Source organism: Terrapene carolina, unplaced genomic scaffold (genome assembly GCF_002925995.2).
Source record: "Terrapene carolina triunguis isolate 2854851 unplaced genomic scaffold, T_m_triunguis-2.0 Scaffold193, whole genome shotgun sequence".
In the NCBI taxonomy this organism is placed as follows: Eukaryota; Metazoa; Chordata; order Testudines; family Emydidae; genus Terrapene; species Terrapene triunguis.
Genome location: NW_020664544.1, coordinates 5,388,751 through 5,407,560, shown reverse-complemented (window position 1 = coordinate 5,407,560; position 18,810 = coordinate 5,388,751). Strand labels below are relative to the sequence as shown.

Below are 18,810 nucleotides of genomic sequence, written 5' to 3'. Positions count from 1 at the left end.
TCCCAGCACCACATGGGGATGGAGGGTCCAGTCCTGAGCCAGGCCGGCACCAAGCGCTGAAACCCTATTGCTTTGCGGTGGAGGCTGCATGTTACGTCTACCCTTCACGCTGGGGGGGAGAGGGGGGCGATGCCAAAAAATAGCGTCGCTATGGCAGCAGGAAGGGCGAGCCACCCCTACTGTGTGCCTGTCTGAGACGCTAGGCACGTACCCGGGCGGCGAGCCCCCCTCCCACTGCTGCTACTCTCTGTTTGAACTACACTCCCAGCTGGACGTGTAGATACACTCTTAGAGTGGTGAGCGCCTCCCTCAGCTGCTTAGTCCAGCCAGAATAAGAGCCCACAGCAGAGAGAGAAAGTCCTTTAGCTCAGGTGGTAGGCGCTTGCTCTGCTCCTCCGTATTCACCGGCTGTGGAGGTGGCCGCAGGGGCAGCCCACCATAGAATCCTAGAATATCAGGGTTGGAAGGGACCTCAGGAGGTATCTTGTCCAACCCCCTGCTCAAAGCAGGACCAACCCCAATGTCAGTGTTGGCTGATGAGAAGGTGGTAGGGTTGCCGATTTTGGTTGGACTTATTCCTGGAGGTTTCATCACATGACATCATCTTTAAATAAAGGTTCATCTTTAATTTCTGGAGACTTCCAGGACAATCCTGGAGGGTTGGCCACCCTAGAAGGGGTGCCCTGAACAATGAAGTGAAACCTCCAGCTTGGTTTCTCGAATCAAGCCATTTGTCCCCTTCCCCAGCAGCCTCCTCCCAGCCGTGCTGTGTAGATCTCTGGCATTACTTCATGATACTCTTCTTCCACAGTCCTGGGCTTGAACCAGCCGCAGCTTCCATGCTTGGGACTCTGAGCTAGACCGGGGGTCGGCGTCGCCTTTTTACTGAAACAGATTTTTGAGGGCAAATGGCTTTTTTGAGCAGAATGAAAACTTACCTGGAAAACGTTCCGAGGGGTAGAAACTTTCTGGTTTTTCACCGGTAATAACGTCTTAGGTTTTAATTAAAAAGGAAACATTGGGGAAAACCATTCGATTTTTTTCAGTTCAGTTTTTAGTAAATATTTTTGGGCTTAAGTATCGTGGGGTAGCCGTGTTAGTCTGAAACCCCAAAAACAACGCAGAGTCCGGTGGCACCTTAAAGACTAACAGATTTATTTGGGCATCCGCTTTCGTGGGTAAAAAACCCACCTCTTCAGATGCCACATGAGAAGTGGGTTTTTTTACCCACGAAAGCTTATCCCCAAATAAATCTGTTAGTCTTTAAGGTGCCACCGGACTCCTCGTTATTTTTGGGCTTGTCTTTTCAAACACCTTTTGGGTTTAAAAATAATGTTTTTGAACCCACTTTTTTTTTTTTCTTTCCATTTTTAGTGCAACTGGGAAATTTCACCTTTTTTAATAAACAAAATTTTCAAAACTTCCAACAAGAACTACTGGAACTCTTCCATTGGGGCTCACTGCTGAATGGGTTCCTAGTGGCCACTAGAAACCAATCCCCTCTGGTAATTGTCCACTGTTCTTACCCCTCTCTCTAGGCCTCCGCACAAGAGATTATGCAAACTACTACCAAGGCATGTGGGACTGCAGCAGCAATCAGCCGGATGAGCTCTCTTTCCAGCGTGGGGATATCATCTACATCCTGAGCAAGGTAGGCGACAGTTACACCGCTCCAAAGCTAGGCGGATTCATGGCCTCTGAGCTTAATGGGCCAGAGGTGGAAGTCGCGGCGGCGTCTAGGTGTTTACATGCCCCTTCCCCAGCACTGCAATAGCTGAATGCCCGTCAGCAGCAGCAGGAAGACAGCCTGAGCGGCGATGTGAAATGATTGCAGCCTGGAGAATGAGTCATGGAAGGACTTGGTCTGACACCTGGAAGGGAGCCCAGGTTCTTGCTGGCTGGTAGCACAAAGAGAGATGGATGTGTCCAGGTTTCTCTAGTGGCTCGGGGCGCTGTGACTTGCTAAGAGCTTGTGGGACTGAATCCAGGGTAGATTCAGACCCGGATGGTGCTTCCTGGCCAACCGTATTCTGCAATACTCTGAGAAAGCAGGAGGGTGGGCATGCATAGTAATGATCCTTTTGCCCTTCTGTAGTGCCTCCCGTCTGCACATTGCAGACACGAGTGAATTAAACCTCACAATCCCCCTCTGAAGTAGGTCAGTCTCATCCTCCCCATTTCACAGGTGGGGAAACTGAGGCACGGAGCATGGCCGTTTCCTCAGCAAGTCAGTAGCACGTCGGGGAAGGGAACCCAGGAGTCCTGGCTCCCAGGCCCGTGCTCTAATCAGGGGACAACTTTCCCTCCCACGGCTGGGAGGAGAGCCCAGTTCCGACTCCCCGCCCCTCCCCCGTTCGGCTCGTACTGTTCTGTAATGCTTCCTCCCCTGTCCCAGGCATAAGCGCCTGGTATTTAAAATGCCCCCAGGCAAGATGTCTCTCCATAATGGAGTCTGTGTGTGGTGGTGCTCTAGAATTGCAGGGGTAATTGAGTTGCTCAGCCAGGTGTGACCAGGCCTTTCTTTGTCAGACGCATGCAGGTAAATAAATTAACTGTGTGCACTGTTCTGAACGTGCCCGTGGGGGAAGGGGGATGGAGTCCGGATCCTCCGCCAGGCTCCTGTCTAAGGCGGGGAGCGGGGTTGTAAGCGACCTCTCTGGTTCTTCCTGTTCAGAAGAGGCCCGGAAGTGGCTGCGGGATGGGCACCAGCTACGGTGGTAGGCCTGGTCCGGTTCATAGTGACACTGGAGTGTGCGAAGAGCATGGCTCTGTCACCCTCTGATCAACAGCTTAAGGGGCGTTTTGTGTGTACAGCGCCTAGCACAGTGGGGCCTGGTCTGTGATTTGGACTCATGACTCAGGCAGGGTGCTCCCAGCCCCTTCCCTGGATCTCGCATCACTCAAGCACCAGTTTCCGGCAGTGTTAAGTTTGTCACTTCCAAAAGGCTCCCTCGGCCAGGGATGAGAACGTCCTCTCTTGGCTCTGCCAACAGGTTGCCGTACTGGCCCACGGAGCCTTCCCCATTGGGCCTGGATGGGTCGGCGGGTGTTTTTTGGTCCAATTGCCCAGCACGTGAGTCTATCCCGGGAGGTTCTGCTGAACCGAGCCCCCGCACTCCACCGGTGAAATCTGCAAACCAGGCCCTCTGTGACTAATGGGGCAAAACCCAGATGTGCCAGGCTTGGCTCTGGTTCCCTTGGTGCTGTTCATCAGGCCAAGCCAGCTCTGAAAGGGAGGCGCAGCTCCAGGGCTGTGGTTGCATGACCGGGAGAAAACTCCCTCTTCCAATGGGAATCCTGAACCCGTGTCATGCTACTGGACCCTGCCTGTGGGCCCGATCCTGGAAGGAGCCGGGCTCGGCCTGCCAGCTCCCATTGGGAGTTTAGGGTGCTCAGCTTGGCCCATTTTCTTTTTTTAATAGTTACGCCGGCTGTGTGGTTTTTATAGGGAGGTGCAGTCTGAGCACAGGAACTCCTGTTTCCATCTCCCTCTGTGGGCCCTGGGCCAAGCCATCCTGCTGGCTACGTCTCTCTCCCCTTCTGTACAAAGAGATGACCCTTGCCTATTGCCGGGCAGCTGTGACGGGGGGTGGACTAACCACTGTGTGTAAAGTTCTCTAAAGGGGACGAGCGCCGCTCAGTCCAGGATGGTTATCCAAGCAAAGGATCTGAATTGCCCTGGGTATTAACAACAGGATATTTCCTATGGTGGAAATGCGAGTGATCTGATATCCCGGTGATGGGCGCCATCTAAGAAGCAGAATAGAAGGCAGCAGAGTACAGGAGGGCAGCTCCGTGCGGGAGTTGCTGGCCGCTTGTTTCTCCCTCTCGTTGCCACAGGAACGGGCTGTGCATAACCTCGTCCGGGCTGATCTGGAGACGATTCAGGAGCTCATGTGGAGCCCTGACTCTGAGCCAGAGGAATTCACCCAGGGTCTCGCCCTGATGAGCATAAGGACCCAGTGGAACACCGAGATCCTATAGGAACCAATGGAGTTCCCTTCTTAGCTCTGCCCCCGTTTTTGAGAACCCCCTTTTGGGTTTCCGCTTCTAGGAGACCTCGGTTTTAACAGGGTTAGCTGGAGGCTTTAATTCCACTGTGGGCTGCTCTGCGCTGGGTCTGACGCAGCGAGCGGAAGTGACTTGCCCACAGTCGTGCTGGGCGCGCAAGCCAGACGGCGGGAGTTTTGACCTCGCCTAGACGCCGGGGGTGCATGGGGAGCGAGTGAGTCAGGGTCCTGACTCTCGGCCTGGTGCTCTGCCCCCCGGCCTCTCTTCTATGGACTCTGTTTGGGGATCGGCCTCTGCCGCCCTCTGCCCGCCCCCGCACCCCAGCGCAGGGAATGCAGCTCGGAGCCACGGCGGGGTTTTAACTCTCTTCGGTGGCTCCAGATTGTGACTCTTCCGCTGACTTCCTCACACGTAACCGATTGGTCCTGAGAGCCTCCCTCTCGTAAATTACTTCACTCGACGGATGCTCGCGACCACAGCAGAATCCGAGTCGGAATTAAGCAGGGGACTGGCGGGGAGAAAAAAGGTGTTTGAGAAGCCTGTTCATTCAGCTGCGTTTTAATTTCCTTTTCAATCTTGTCCCAATTAATTCCCCAGAATTAATCTCATCGAAGCAAACTCCGTTTTAGTGGTGCGGTCGCTCTGTCTGAACATGAAATAGTAGCTAATATAAAAATCCATCTGGTGTGTTTGAAACACATGCTGGCTGCTGCTCGGGTCCTGTCTGACATTTCGAGCATCGACAGCGGGGGGGGAAGTGATTTGGGGGTTAGCGGACATCGGTAGCTGACTAGCACGCTCAACCTTAGCTCTGGAGCGCAGGGCACCGGGGCAGGACGGCTCTGATCGAGTTTCCAGGAGGGAGTGTAGAAACTGGGTCCCCACTGAGCACACACGCAGAGGGGTAGCGTAGTCTAGGGGTTAGGGCAAGAGACTGTAAATCAGGGAATCGGGATTATATTCCCTGCTCTGGCAAGTGACTCACTAGGTGTCCCTGGGCAAGTCACTTTGCCTTTCTGGGCCTTCGTTTCTGGATCTGCAAATTGGGGCTGTTGCTACCTACTCGCCTTCCAGCAGGGGTGGTGAGGCTTGATTCATTAACATGTACCCGGTGCTTTGAGTTCCTTGGTTGGAAGGCACTAAAGCGGGCCAGGGGCATTGCGATTGTTGTGTTTTCTCTGCTCCCGACCACATGTCTAATTATCTGTACAGTCTGTCGTGGCCGTAAGTAACCTGAAGCAGCAAGGTGAGCCGCTAAGCAGATCAGTGTGTCAGGTCCCTTCCCTCTGAATCCAGCAGAAGCATGCGCACCCCTTAGAAAGGAAATGTGCAGAGGCCTGTGGCACGGGGCAGGGAAGCTGGGCCTTCTCTCTGCCGATCCGGGTTCTGCCGAGCTACAGCTGTTGTCGCGTCGTTGTGCTTGGCAGGAGTGCCGCCGTCCCCGCCTGCCCCTTGGAAGTGGAAGGAGTCCAGCGGCAATGCGCCGGTGCCCGCTAATCCCCAGGACGGGCGTAGCCTGCCAGGTGTTCAGCTTGCATCGCCTGATCTGCAACAGGATGGCACCGGCATGGCTCGGCAAGCACCGGGCCTTTTCGCTGCCCGTGCCTGTACTAAAGCTGGCTGTCTTATTGGTACCACAGGCCAGAGATTTGTTATTGCACTTCTGGCAGCGGGAGTGCTGCAGGGGCCTTCACCAGACCCCCGGTGCTGGGAATATTGCCAGGGCTGGTCCCATGACCGCTTGGAACCTCTCTGGGCTGGTACCAAACCTCCAGCCTCGCTCGGGCCCTGGGCCGTCCCGGTGCCATCGTGCAGCACATCTGGGCCGCGTGACGGGCGAGGTTCCGCTTCCCTGCCCTCTTCCCGGCAGCTAAAGGACGCCGGCCCTCTTTCCCCCGGGCCGGGTGATTTGTACGTTATGATAATTATTTGAGCGCTGTGAGACTTCCTATTTTAAGTGGACTTAGTTGGATGTGACACGCAGCCCATAAAACCGGAGAAGTTAATTCTCTCAATTGCTTGAAATGAAAGTGTATTGTGGGGGGGGGGGGGGGGAGATGTTTTTATTCCTTGGACCCTGGAGCGAAAGGAGGCGTTTAGTGACATCTAGTGGCGCTTTTTGTCACTCTCCAGCAACTGTACTTCGTGGGGGTGGGGGCGCGGGGGGAGAAGCAGGGGGGGGTCTGAATGGCACAATGAACCTGATTGCTGCTTGTCAAATAGCTATTATCCACCTCTGACCTAACCGGAGGGGAACGGTATCAGCAAATCTCTCCCCCCTCCCCGCCCACGTATTTATTGTGGGCTGGGAGGGGGAAGCGGAAAACCGCCCCCGGTCCTGTGTTAACAAGCCGCCGTGCGCCGTGCTGTGATGACGGAGGGCTATGATGGCGATGATGGGGTTTCGCGCCCATTAATAACCCCGATGGGAGGCTATCGAGTGAGGAGGGATGGGGACGGGATTTGGGGTCAGCTGGAAGGCAACGGTCATACACCGGTCAAATTCAGGCGAGGGCTATTCCTTCCCCCCCCCCTAAGACAGGAACCAATCGTCTAGAACAAACCCCTGGCAGCCTCATTCCTCCCAGGTAATTTTTATAAATGAGGGGACACCCATTCCAGAAGAGGACAAAAGGCTGGCTCGACCTGCGAGCAGGCAGCACAATGGTACATCTATGATGCCCCCGCTGCCCAGCAGCCATTTATTATAAACCCAGAAAGAAAGAAAGAAAGAAACCCCCCCGACATTTCCACTCGGGACACGCTATCCAAATCTCGCTGCATTTGTCCTCCATCAACCCCCCACCTGCCCACCTATCCTGGATCCTAACCGAGGGTCCCGATAGTCTGGCTTTGTCTTAGATAGGCAATATTACCTCCCCGTCACGATTATTTTCCCCCATCATCCTACACAGAGCAGGTATTGGAACAGGGCTAGAGTCTGCTCTCGATTGCAGTGGAGATGCTGCGGATTTACACCAGCATCCGTGTAGAGCAGACAGAGCAGGATCTGGCCTTTACTCTGGAGTGCATTGGTGTAGATTAGATCAGAGTATGTTCTTTGCGGTGAGTTCACCCTGCTGCCCCCAGGAGCAAAATTTTCCTCCTTTCCGTGGAGGTTCGCCTGTGTCGCTGGGAGGAGAAATTCATCCCCGATCTTGGGGTTCCCCTGATATAAGCGAGATCGGAGTGTGTTCTTTGCTATGCATTTACGCCGTGAGATCAAAATCTTACACACACCAGCCTCCCTTTAAGTCTGAACATGACCATTTTCCAGGAGCGTACCAAAGAATTTACCCAGAACTGTGCAAACTTTAGCAGCGGTCTTGGGTTCATCTTCAGAACCACCAGTGCATTTGCAAACTCCGGCATTTTTTCCCCCTCCTTTTAATATTCAGACCATTTATTTTGTGCTGAATTTTATAACAAATGCTGTTAAAGACTTCATCTTTGACAGAGATAATAATAAATTCACTGTTTAAAGACAGTAGCTTAATTCCTTATACCCTCCAATACAGCACAGAATAAACTATATTCATCACTGAGTAATTTTTTACCACATAAATCTTTAAAACTAACCGTTGTAGGCTGTTGAGGCTGAAATATTGTGAATTTATTAGATATGCCCATGTAGTATTGGATTCAGAGGTTTCCATTCGAATATATTACAGAGGAAATTTGTGTCTTTAAGTGTGACAATCCTTCCATTTTCTGAAGCCAGCATATAACCGGCAGCTTCTCCCGAGTCAACTCTGCCTTTATTTGACAGAGATTTAATAATAAACCTTTTGCTAATCTGCCAAAGAGGGTGGGGGTGACATTTCATTCAGATGCCCTGTTTAAAATGTGTGGCGAAAAAGCTTTTGTTTCTAATGTAACAAATGTCTACAGATTCCCGGTTTTATTTCTTAAAAGGAGGGGGACATTTTATCTGGGGTTGCCAAGACAGAAAAATATTCAAGCAGGGTGTCATTTTCAGACCCATCTTTCTTTGACAATAACTTTCACATGTCTCGGCTGTCATTTTTTTTTCCTCCTGTGAGGGTTGGTTTGTTGTTCTGTTTTGTTGGTTATTCAACAATAAGTTGGACAATGGAAATATTTAGTGTGGAATCCAAATTACACACACACAAAATAGATCATAAACACTTCAAAACTTACATTGATTTGTCAAATAGGCAATGGAGGGAAACCTCCTTTTGCAGTGTCACAAATCTTATTTGTAAATTTCTTTTCTTAATTGTCGCCTGTTGAGCACCTATATTTAAACCTACATTGTTGTTTCCAATGATAGTGTAAAATATCAGTGGAAATCTCTGTTTGTTAGAGACAGAGAGAATTATAAAACCATATCCCGGTTCATGAGGCGCGGGTAACATTTAAGCCAATTGATGTGGTAACATTTAAAGCAGTTATATTGCAAAATGTCACGTATGGTCTAGTTTCATTAGAGGGAAGTTAATAGATTGATGGCATTGAAACTCCCATTCCTGGGAATAAAATAAGTTTGCCTTTGCCATAACGCCTCTCTATCCATTGCCCAAAAAACTCAATCAGAAATTTACAAAAACTTCTACTGTACGGAGCCAGTAACAAATCAACAGTTTAAAAATTAAAAGCTGTCTATTAACTACTAAACAAAAGAGGCAAAAAAAATCCCCTGGCCATCAGTATAATTGTTCAGACGAGCCCGGGTTGAAAGATAAGAATAAACACACACGATTAATACTCAGCGTAGCCCACTTATGATCAAAAGAATTCTCTCCCCTGTCTGAGAATGCTCGTAAGACATGAGTATTTCAGAGTCAGCTTCTATAGTGTGTTTCCCCCCCCCCCTTTTTTTTTTCCACACTGCTCCATCTGTAAATGAACAAACATCTTGATTTTATAGCCCTTTGCTTTGTAAAACTGAGAAATGGAAGGGTGGGGGATACGCTGGATGCCTAAGTAAGACTTTAATTCCAAATTCATTTACGCTATAGCGATGAAGTTGTCACAAACCATAATGCAGTATTTAATTAAAATAACAGAAGTGTATCTAGATATGTCCTGGGGTAGCTATCACCAAATTATAGCCTATGCCATCCGTATTGTATTTATGAAACAGCCGCTTCGAAGGTGCAGCTGAGCTGATACAGAAGAGTAAACATTTGCACCATTGTTCTCACAAAAGCTGCCTTTTTCTTTTCTTGCCTTAGTTCCCCCTCGCACTTTTCCCCTTTTTTGATTCCTCACTAGTTCACCAAGATCATCTTTATTTCAACTGTGTGTGTGTGTGGGGGGGTGTCTTCCCAGTGTTTTTGATCCCTAACTCCTGGTCTTCAACTATTGACCTCCAAACTCCTGTCGCTCTGAAATCCCCTCCCGTCTGTTGTCATGGAAAGAGTTGTGAGCCCGGTGTCCGAATAGAAAATCTCAGGCAGAACTTGGATGTGGGATTCCAAGAGGGTAGGAAAGGAATACGTTTTTGAAAGCCACTTTCGCAGGCGTGCTTTTGTCCCATCTCCTACAGAGGCATAAAATGCACAGACTTGGCAGAATTCAAGTTTTCCTTCTCCTTTTTCAATTATTTTGACCGATAATTGCGATGTTTCTTTTTAAGCACTGTTTTCAGTTTGGGTCGGGTTTTCCCCCCCAATTTTCACAGTTACAGGAAATTCTGGGGGGAGGGCCGACGGTTATTTAATGACCATAGAGGCTGGGATTAAAAAAGTGAAAGCTTTATAACCATTAGCACACCAATTGTCAACATCAGACGTCCAGATAGACAAAGTAAATAGACTTGAATCAAACTGTAATATGTTCTCATTCGGCCCTTTCTGTATATTCCGTTGGAGCGATTTTTTTCCCATCGGCTTGTGTGTGTACGGTGAAATTCACGTTTACCAACATTTACCACTAATAATCTCATCCTTCCAACCCTAACTGCGAAAGGTATCTCCTACGCACTGCTCTCTGGCTGTATGTGTGTGCACAGACACACTTGACAAACATCTCTCTTTCCCACACCGACACATTTTCTGGAGTCCCGTTCACCTCCTCGTCTGCAAAATGATGTTTAGCTTAAGGTCCCAAATTAAAAGGAAATAAACAGCCATCATAAAATGACCCTGGGAACTGAGGGAAATGTTCCCATTTGTTACTGGTCTTTGTACTTTTCAGCTGCTCAAACCACATGTGACTAAAACAGGGGCCTTTTCAAGTTCCTGAAAGCTAAACTTCTAGACTCAATTCCCCCTGTAGCATCATTTCTATCTCATTCAATTTCCCGGTCCCCAGCTTCCTTTATAAATTCTCCATCCCTCTCCCTTCTAGGATCAGTAATTACAGGTAGTGCCTTATCTCCTCTTCTTCTTCCTTTTTTTTCCCCCCACCCAGTCTTATAAGATGATCAGAAGAGTTATGAACGAAACAGGAATAATTGCAGTGACCTTTTGAAAGGAAGTGGCCCTGGGGGTTACCTTATAACGATATTTTGATAGCACTGATCTTCTAATGGGTGCTCTCTTCGTGTTCCCCACCCTCCCTTTCCTTGTTTTTTCAGCCGGGGGAATCTGAAATAAATGGCTCCTTTTACACACACACACACACACACACACACACACACACACACACACACACACACACACACACACACACACACACACACACTTATTTCAAGCCGTCTTCACAGGTCACGCACAAAGTTTAACTCCGGTGACTGCTCATTTTCATCAGGCCCCAGTGTTCGGGACTTTCAAGCTGAACCTAATTGGCGGCAGAACACATTGAGGAAATCGAGTGTGCAGTAAAGCAAATAAAAATCTCTCCCTTTATTATTTTTTTTCCCCTCGTGGGGAGGGGAGACTAGAAGTGGGGGAAAGGTGGAAGGGGAACCAACCGCTCCTGCCTTGCTTCCCTCCCAACTTTACCGTTAAAGTTACACCTACAGCTAAGAAGTTTGGCCATGAAAAATGGTCATTTTGTTTCCCCTGCTCAAAGCACGTTATTAAAATGCTAATTTAAAAGAAAAAGGAGTTAAATATCTAGCAATGGTGCCGTCTAATTGCAGCCATAATGAGTTCTCTAAATGTGAGTGCCCCTGACACACGGAGCATAAACAGCCAGCAAACAGATCATTAGTACCCGCGTTCATTTATTCTGGCGACCTTACTATGACCCCACCGAGGGTAGGGTAAAGAGCAGGTGGATCCGGCTGTGACACCCCCCTCGGGGGATCCAGGAAATGAAGCTATAAGCAGCTGCCATGGCAACACCTATGTGTGCAGATGATGTAACACCGGCAGGCTGGAGGCTCCACAATTGGGACGCCTTGTCCACCCCGCGCCCCTCCTTTGCCAGCGAACGGTGCTGAGTGTGCCATTATTCCGCTCTTTTAATGCGCAGAGTAGCTCAAAGGGATCCCGATTTTTTTCCCAGCCGGAGGCAGGTTTGGGGCGGGGGCTAATGCAGAATGGGACCTCGTGTGCACACGCGTGGCCCCAGCTCCATGAGCCAGGGGCACCAAGCACTTCCGGCAGATGTTGAGTGCCCCCAGTTTCACCCCATTTTCAGAAGGAGGCCAGCCCTCCTCCTGGTCCCCCCCCCGGTGAGCACAGGTGAGGGGCCTAAGCCTGCGGGGCACTGAGCTCTCTCTAGGCTTTGGTGGGAAGTCGAAGGAGCTAGGCACCTCTCCGGATCAGGCCTCGAGCGAGCCCCCTGCCACCAGCTGCCCCCCACCTGATACGGAAGTGATGGGTGTGTTTTAAAAAAAAAAAAGTCAATTATCTCATATTTAGTCTTTCTTCCGCCGTGCACTGTGCATGCATTATGTAAATAAACCTCAGCTCCCCCCACGTATGGGGAGGGTTGGGATCATTCAAGTTTTACAAAACAGGGGAAACTGAGGCACGCAAATCTGTGCCATAGCCGGGAGTGGAACCCAGGCGTCCTGACTCTCAGCTGTAACCACCAGACCCTGCGTCCTCCCAGCACCTGGGTTGGTACCCGAGAGCCCTGACTCCCAGTCCCCGGTGCTTTTCACCGCTCTAGGAGGGCGTTCTCTGCCCAAGGGGTCAGGCCTGCAGGCGCTGGCGGAGCCCACTGCGAGCAGGATTGGGCCCGAAGGCCAGCCGAACGAAAGCCAGGGCCTGAACGTGAGCGGCCAGGCAGGAGATTAATAAAAACAATTCGTCGGAAATGATTTTCCTCCATCCCAGCCTGTTTGGTTCTAAACAGTCTCACTAATCACCTTCCAGCAAAAGCACAATAACTTTTTTTTTTTCCTTCCAAGGGGCATGGAAAGACTGTCCCTGGAAATTATTTTGAAATAAAAAATAGCCCCCCCATACCCCTGTTCTTCGGGGGGGCCCCCCCACCCCGGTGCACTTTAGATGAACCTGTGATATTGTAGCAATGGCCCTTGAAGTGCAGTGGGGAGGTGATTTAGGAGAATATTAAAGGCGATGTGGAGATTCGAAGGCGGCTCTCTCAGGGAGCGCTGGAGAAATACGCAGCACAGATGGGCTGAGCAGATTAAACATTTCCGTCACATTGTTTCCAAATTGTGTTGCTGTGCCTGAGGGTTGGTGCTGCGGTCAGAGCGCGGCAGAATGGTGCAAAGCTGTGAGCCGCGTGCTTTATGGAATAAATATTAATACCGCAGTTTCACATGATCTCACAATCCCATCAGCTTGAAAATGGGGCAGCCGCGGTGGTCTCCAAATTCAGCAGTCCGCCCCCCCCCCCCCCCTTTTCTTTTTCCTCTTGCAAATGAATGTACCTCTCCCTCCCTCTTCTTCGGTGTGCACCCCCTGCCTCAATTACAGAGCTGCTTTGCAAGTCTTTCCTGCATCTAGGTGTCTGTCTGAGCTAGCGGGGGTCCTACACAGCGCCCCGTGTCACGCTCTCCATGGGCCTCCTAAAATAGCGCTCGCTTGCCGATCCGGATTGCGCCTGCACCTGTGTAAATGCAGAGTCGCTCCTTTGCCTTCCACAGAGTCGCTCTGGCTTGACACCACGGTACCGGGGAGCAGCGTTTTAACCTGGCAGACGACACCCCACCCCTGCAGCTTGCATACGCACAGAGACCACGAGCTCATCTGATTCCCAGTCAGGCAATGTCCTTGGGCCTTGTGCACCATCTCTGTCTCTGGGCCAAATTCATCTGTGGTGCAAGTCCGGGGCCTGTGCCAGGGATGAACCTAGTTTATTGTAGCAGGCCATCGAAATGGACGGCGTTGCGCAGATGATTTTCTTTTAAGTTACCTGCAAAATCCTGACCTCCTCCTGCAGGCAAAGCTCCCCGGGGGGGAAGTCATTGGGAGTAAGCATGTTATTGCACACACAGCAGTAACAGCATGTGCACGGACCTGGACAGTGGCCAGTCCCTTCCTAAGTTCTGCTGGTGCTGTCCAGCATGAACCGGGCTAAACCCATTCTCCCCAAATGGCGGCTTTGCTCAAGTGGGGATGGCCGCGTTTCATTCGACGCCCTCACTTGCTGCTTCCCGTATTTCCTACGCTCCGACCGGCCATCCCTTGGCTTTTCCCATCCGCTTGCGTTCTTAGGCCTGTCCACCTCCCGTCTTGCAGGAACCCATTTAACAAGTTCCTGGCGAGAGCAAATAAATAATCGTCGGGGGCAAATTTAATCATTCATTTTTATTGTGATTTATCTGAAGAGAGGTTGAATAATAAACGAGGAAGGGGGGAGGAGAACAGGATGGTTCGCTGGGAGCCGAAGTATCGTGGAAGCCGCCTCCACACCCGATAAAAATCCCCCATGCTGGGAAAACATAGGTGAGTGCTTCCAAATAAACAAGGTCTCTGAGCAGTGACTGTGCGTCTTCCGCTGGCTTCAAGTTTTGAATTCCCTGAGGGGGGAAGGTAAATTTTAAATTTCAGAGCTAGCTTCAGCTCGGAGCCAGTTTTCTAGATCAACAGATATATAGCTGACCTGGTATAAAACTCCCGGTGTCAGCTGACCCTCTAACAGCACAGGGCATGCCTCACCTATGAATTAGGATCCTCCATTTGACTAACAATAATGTATGACACACACACACTGATAATGGGGCCAAGCAATCATAAACCGATAAGTCCCTGATTGATTGGCTTTTCCTTGGGCATCCATCAAAGCGTCATTGATCTTCTGTGCGAAGGGGGGCTGATGGATTGTGTTCCTGAAGGAGGCACGGGTTGTTTACGAGGACGGGCAGAAAGCGCACGGATGTTGGCCAGGGCCAGAAGCCGGAGTAAATATTGTCGGCTCTGCTTTTGGTAGAAGGAAAGGAAAGGAAACGAAACGCGCGTATTTTGGGAGGGGGGGGGGAACGCTCACTCCAGAGGAGCAGTTGCTGTCTTTGCAGCAATGTTAATATCACGCTAGTGTTCCCCTGATGACCCTGCGGCCTAGGAGGGGATGCAGCCCCGGTTTCAGGGTCCAAGCGACGGGCTTGTGGTTAAAAGCACCGGCCTGAGAGACAGGAGATGAAGGTACCGTTCCCTGCCTGTCAAAGAGGGATAACTGCTCTGCCGTTCTCCAGCAATTGTTTCTTGCTACGTATCCATGCAGCACCCAGCACCACAGAGCCGTCCTCTCGCCATACAAATAATAGGTTCTCTTTCCACGCCAGGAGCAGAAGACCCCACCAGGGGTGGGACCAGATGTGTGGGGAAGCCCATTAGCCAGGATGGGTAAGGAATGGTGGCCCTAGCCTCTGTTTGTCAGAGGGTGGAGAAGGATGGCAGGAGAGAGATCACTGTTAGGTTCACTCCCTCTGGGGCACCTGGCATTGGCCACTGTCGGTAGACAGGATACTGGGCTGGATGGACCTTTGGTCTGACCCAGTCTGGCCGTTCTTATGGCTCAATGAACCGGGGGCTTCGTTTTCCTCTTGCCCCCTGGTTCTGGGGCCCTGTAGGCTGGGGATGGGGAACCATTAGCACGAGACCTGGAATTAAATTAACATGGGAGGCTGGAAAACCCCAACAGGTCTTTGCCTGAACTTTCAAAGGCAAAAGCCAGGTCCTCCGCTGCCATCGGTCGTCGAAGCCCCACTGAAGTCCACAAGGCTACGCCGATGTACAGCCGCTGAGAATCTGACCCGGCCATCTCGTCCGTTCCCAGGACAGGGCTGGTCATTCCAGGTCATGGCTCCGCTGCCTTGGAAGAGATCACACAAATAGGAAGCAGCGGGGGCGGCTGGAAATTAAAATGCAGCAATCGTGTAGCAGGGGGGGGCTCCAATCTCTTTTTTTTCCAGGCTTATGAGGAGCAGCCTGCTGGTTCCCTCCCCTGACACCTACTGACAGGGCATTTGCAGCCCCATGGAGGGATTCAAGGCCCCGTGACAGGCGGCTCGCTGAGGAGGGCCGTGATGTTCGCGCGGCCATAAATGGCAACAGGGAAACCACTGGAGGCTGATTCAAACTGTGAAATATTCCCTGTGCTGGTGGCCGTGGCGCATTTTCGGTGATAGAATTGGCTGTTGCTTTTACGGCGGGGTGTGTGTGTGTGTTTGTTCTCCCCTTGCTGCTGGAGATTAGCAGCATAAATCCTTTTACGGCCCCGTGCGCAAACCCGCTGGCTGCCGGTTATTGGAACGAGCGTCTGTTTCGGGTGTGCTTGTCACTGCCGGTCGCCGGGAGGAAATGCAGAGAGCGCTGGGGCCAGTGGAGTGGGCCGTCTTGCTGGGAGCGGATCTCTGAGTTTGAGGGAGGAGGTCTCAGGGCTGAGAGCAGAACTGGGGCCTCCTGGCGTGCCAAACAGGTGGTTTTTGTTACCTGTGTGTATTGAGCATAACGCAAGGGGTTGGTGGCAGAGTCTCCTCTTGCACTGGGATAAATCAGAAGTGACGTGTAAATCAACGGGGTTAAACTGGTGTGAGTAAGAGGAGGATTGGGGCGGGGAGGGGGAGGATGTTGACTCCCTGGGTTGTAAAGCAACTGGACTCAGTCACTGACCTCCTCCGTTGCCTCAGTTGCCGCATCTGTACAATGGGGATACACGAGGCTATGCAAAGTGCTTGGAGATCCTCCGGCCAGGTGCACGGTGGTGTTGAGCCGCAGGTGCGTATCGCCCTGCAGGGAGTGTGCGTGTCAGACCCCCTCTCAGCAGGTCCAGGTGCCTGTTTACCACCTTCTCAAAGCAATGAACGTCCAGATGATTGTCTCAGCTAAGTTCTTTCTCCCCACCCACCCACTCCCCGGCCCAATCTGTGCAAGCCCTGCTGGAAGCTGATGAGGTAGATTCCAGGGAAACAGGCCTCCATCGCTCTCCTCCCTTGCCCCGGAAAAACCCAGCTGCTCAGCACCCCCTAAACCCAGGCGTCAGCATCTTAGCAAATTAGCACCTCCAGACGAGAACAGGGTTCACTCGGTGCCGGGCTTTGGCTTGCTGTGCCAGTGCACTCCTCGTTTTAATAGTTTAATAAAAATTAGCATAATTAACAAACATCTGTATGATCCAGAGTGGTGCAATTTGGCACTTGGAAACGAGGACTTAAACATTATTGCCGGGAGTTTAATGTTGTTTTAATTCTTCTTGGCACGGTGCAGTGGAATAAACGTTTGGTGCCGATAGTTCTCGACTGGCTCTCATTTGCATTTTCCTCCCCTTGATTATGAGCAATTGCAAGCTCCCCGGCAATTCATCAAAGCCGAAATTATTTTAAAATACCTCGTGGTGTTCGGGCTGCGGTGGGCAGAGGAGGGCTGGGGGGAGGCGGGTTGGATTGCTCCATTCATGCGTTGGACGGCTCTCTGACCCACCGCCCACCCCTTCCATCCAAAGGTCTCCTGGGTGGGTTAGTGTCCTCCTGCTGCGAGTGCAGATCCCATTCATTTCCGCACTTTCTTTGCTTCTCTTTTGCTGCGGGATTTTCCTTCCTGTTTCGAGAGGGTTGCAATGCGGCCGGGGGGGGGCGGGTCTTTCATCACTCTGGGACCCGGCAGCCTGGCAGGTCTGCTTGGCTCAAAGATTCTGCAGCGTCTGCTGCCACGCGGCGCCCTGGTGAGCGCATCGCTTGCTGAAGTCAGCCACCCTGACAGGTGTTTGCTCCTGTCTTGCACTCGCAGCTGGGAAGCAGCGCGGTCCGTGGGTTAGCCTGGGGTTGGGGAGGCCGGACTCTGGCTCCACTGAGAGCATCATCTGGCGAGAGGGCTGGGTTCTGTCTCTCATCGTGTGCCCCTACCCCCAACCGTGGTGCTTCTGTGCCTCAGTTTCCCCATCTGTAAAATAGAGACTTAATTCATGCTGTGCAGAGGATCAGCACCAGGGCGTCAGCACCCCAGCCAACCTCTAGCCAAAGGGTTTAGGAGGAAACGTTCCATGTGAAAATTTATCCCACGTGGAAACAACCTGGTGCTGCACCTTCCTCTGAAACAGCTGGGGCTGGTGGCTGTCAGTGAAAGCACAGCGGAGGAGCTGGGCCATGGGTGTGATCCGGGGGGGGCATTCCTCTGCATCTATGCACTGCTTATATCCTGCCGACGCCCTGAAAATAGGCCCTACGTGGAATTTAGGGGTTTCCTAGACCTTCTGCTCAGAGGCGCACTGACTTTCTGATTTGCCGGGGGAGAGCTTGACCCCTGCTCCACCCGTAGCCCCCAAGGCCCCACCTCTGCCCCCTCCCCCGAGCGCCCTCTGCCCTTGCTCCGCCCCCTCTCCCCCCCGCGCCTCCTGCATGCCGCTGAACAGATGATCCTCGGCAGGCAGGAGGTGCTGGGGGACGGGGGAGCAGCTGATCAGTTATTTTTTAGAGCACCCACGGAGTCCGCGCCTATGCTTGTGCTGCCCCTCTGTACAAGGGTGAGTGTCACCCTCCTGTTTGCAAAGTGCTGGGAGCTGCTTGCCTGGAGAGCCCTACCTCACTGAATGGCATTCTTAGTTTCTTCTTGATTTATTTCCTGCTTCAGGGCTCCAGCCGCTCGCCTGTTGGGGTCAGGAAGGATCGCCTCCTTCCCCATCTATTTTTTTGGGAGGGTAGTTCTGTCTCCTTCCTCTGAAGCATCACAGATTGCCCACAGCTGGAGGTGGGACACTGGAGGGGTGGGCCGGGGCTCTGGGTTGGCGTTCCCTCTCTCAGGTGCTTGGCTGGTGGGTCTTGCTTGCATGCTCAGGGTCTAACTGATCACCATAGGTGGGGCTGGGAAGAAATTTCCCTCCAGGTCAGATTGATAGGGAGCTTGTGGGAAGAGAGGGGGTTGCCTTCCTCTGCAGCGTATGGGTGTGGGTCACTTGCCAGGATTATGTGGGCATGGTTCACTAATCGGTGCCCTACCAGCGCATTGATGGCACCTCGGTCTCTCCTGTTCTCTGCCTGTGGTATGCGAGAATTTAGGCTCCTGAAGACTTGTAATACTTTGATCTAATTCTGGCTACTGGCCTTAGTCGGTGATACCTGTGTAAATTTGGCTGGAAGTGATTTGCCCAAGGAATCTGTGGCAGTCAGGAATGGAACCCAGGGGGCCTGTCTAGTGATTTAACGGTAACCCCCATCCTCTCTATCTAAGATCCTAGAATCGTAGGACTGGAAGGGACCTCGAGACATCTTCTCAAGGCAGGACTAAGTTATCTAGTCCAGGATGTCCAAGGTTGGGCCCTTTCTTGCTTTGTTTTCTCAGGAATACAACATGTATGGCTGGTGGATCGGCGAACTGAACAGCGAGGTGGGGATCGTCCCAAAGGAATACCTCACAGCCGCCTACGAACTGGAGGAAAGATGATCCAATGGGTAAGAGGCACAGCCGCTGCTTGGTGATTAACTCTTCACACTTCTTCAGAGATTGCGCGCACACACACACACCCTCGCTGATA

At 51.6% G+C, this 18,810-nt stretch overlaps 1 protein-coding gene across 1 annotated transcript in view; it reads left to right on the top strand.

The window, feature by feature from the left end:
- The window catches only part of SKAP1 (src kinase associated phosphoprotein 1), a 228,634-nt gene that overhangs the window by 208,690 nt on the left and 1,134 nt on the right, over positions 1–18,810 (top strand). The window contains exons 12-13 of the mRNA XM_026654797.1: positions 1,554–1,651; positions 18,618–18,727. Of these exons, the coding sequence (XP_026510582.1) occupies positions 1,554–1,651; positions 18,618–18,719 (200 nt within the window). The 3' untranslated portion in view covers positions 18,720–18,727. The remainder of the gene's footprint in view (positions 1–1,553; positions 1,652–18,617; positions 18,728–18,810) is intronic.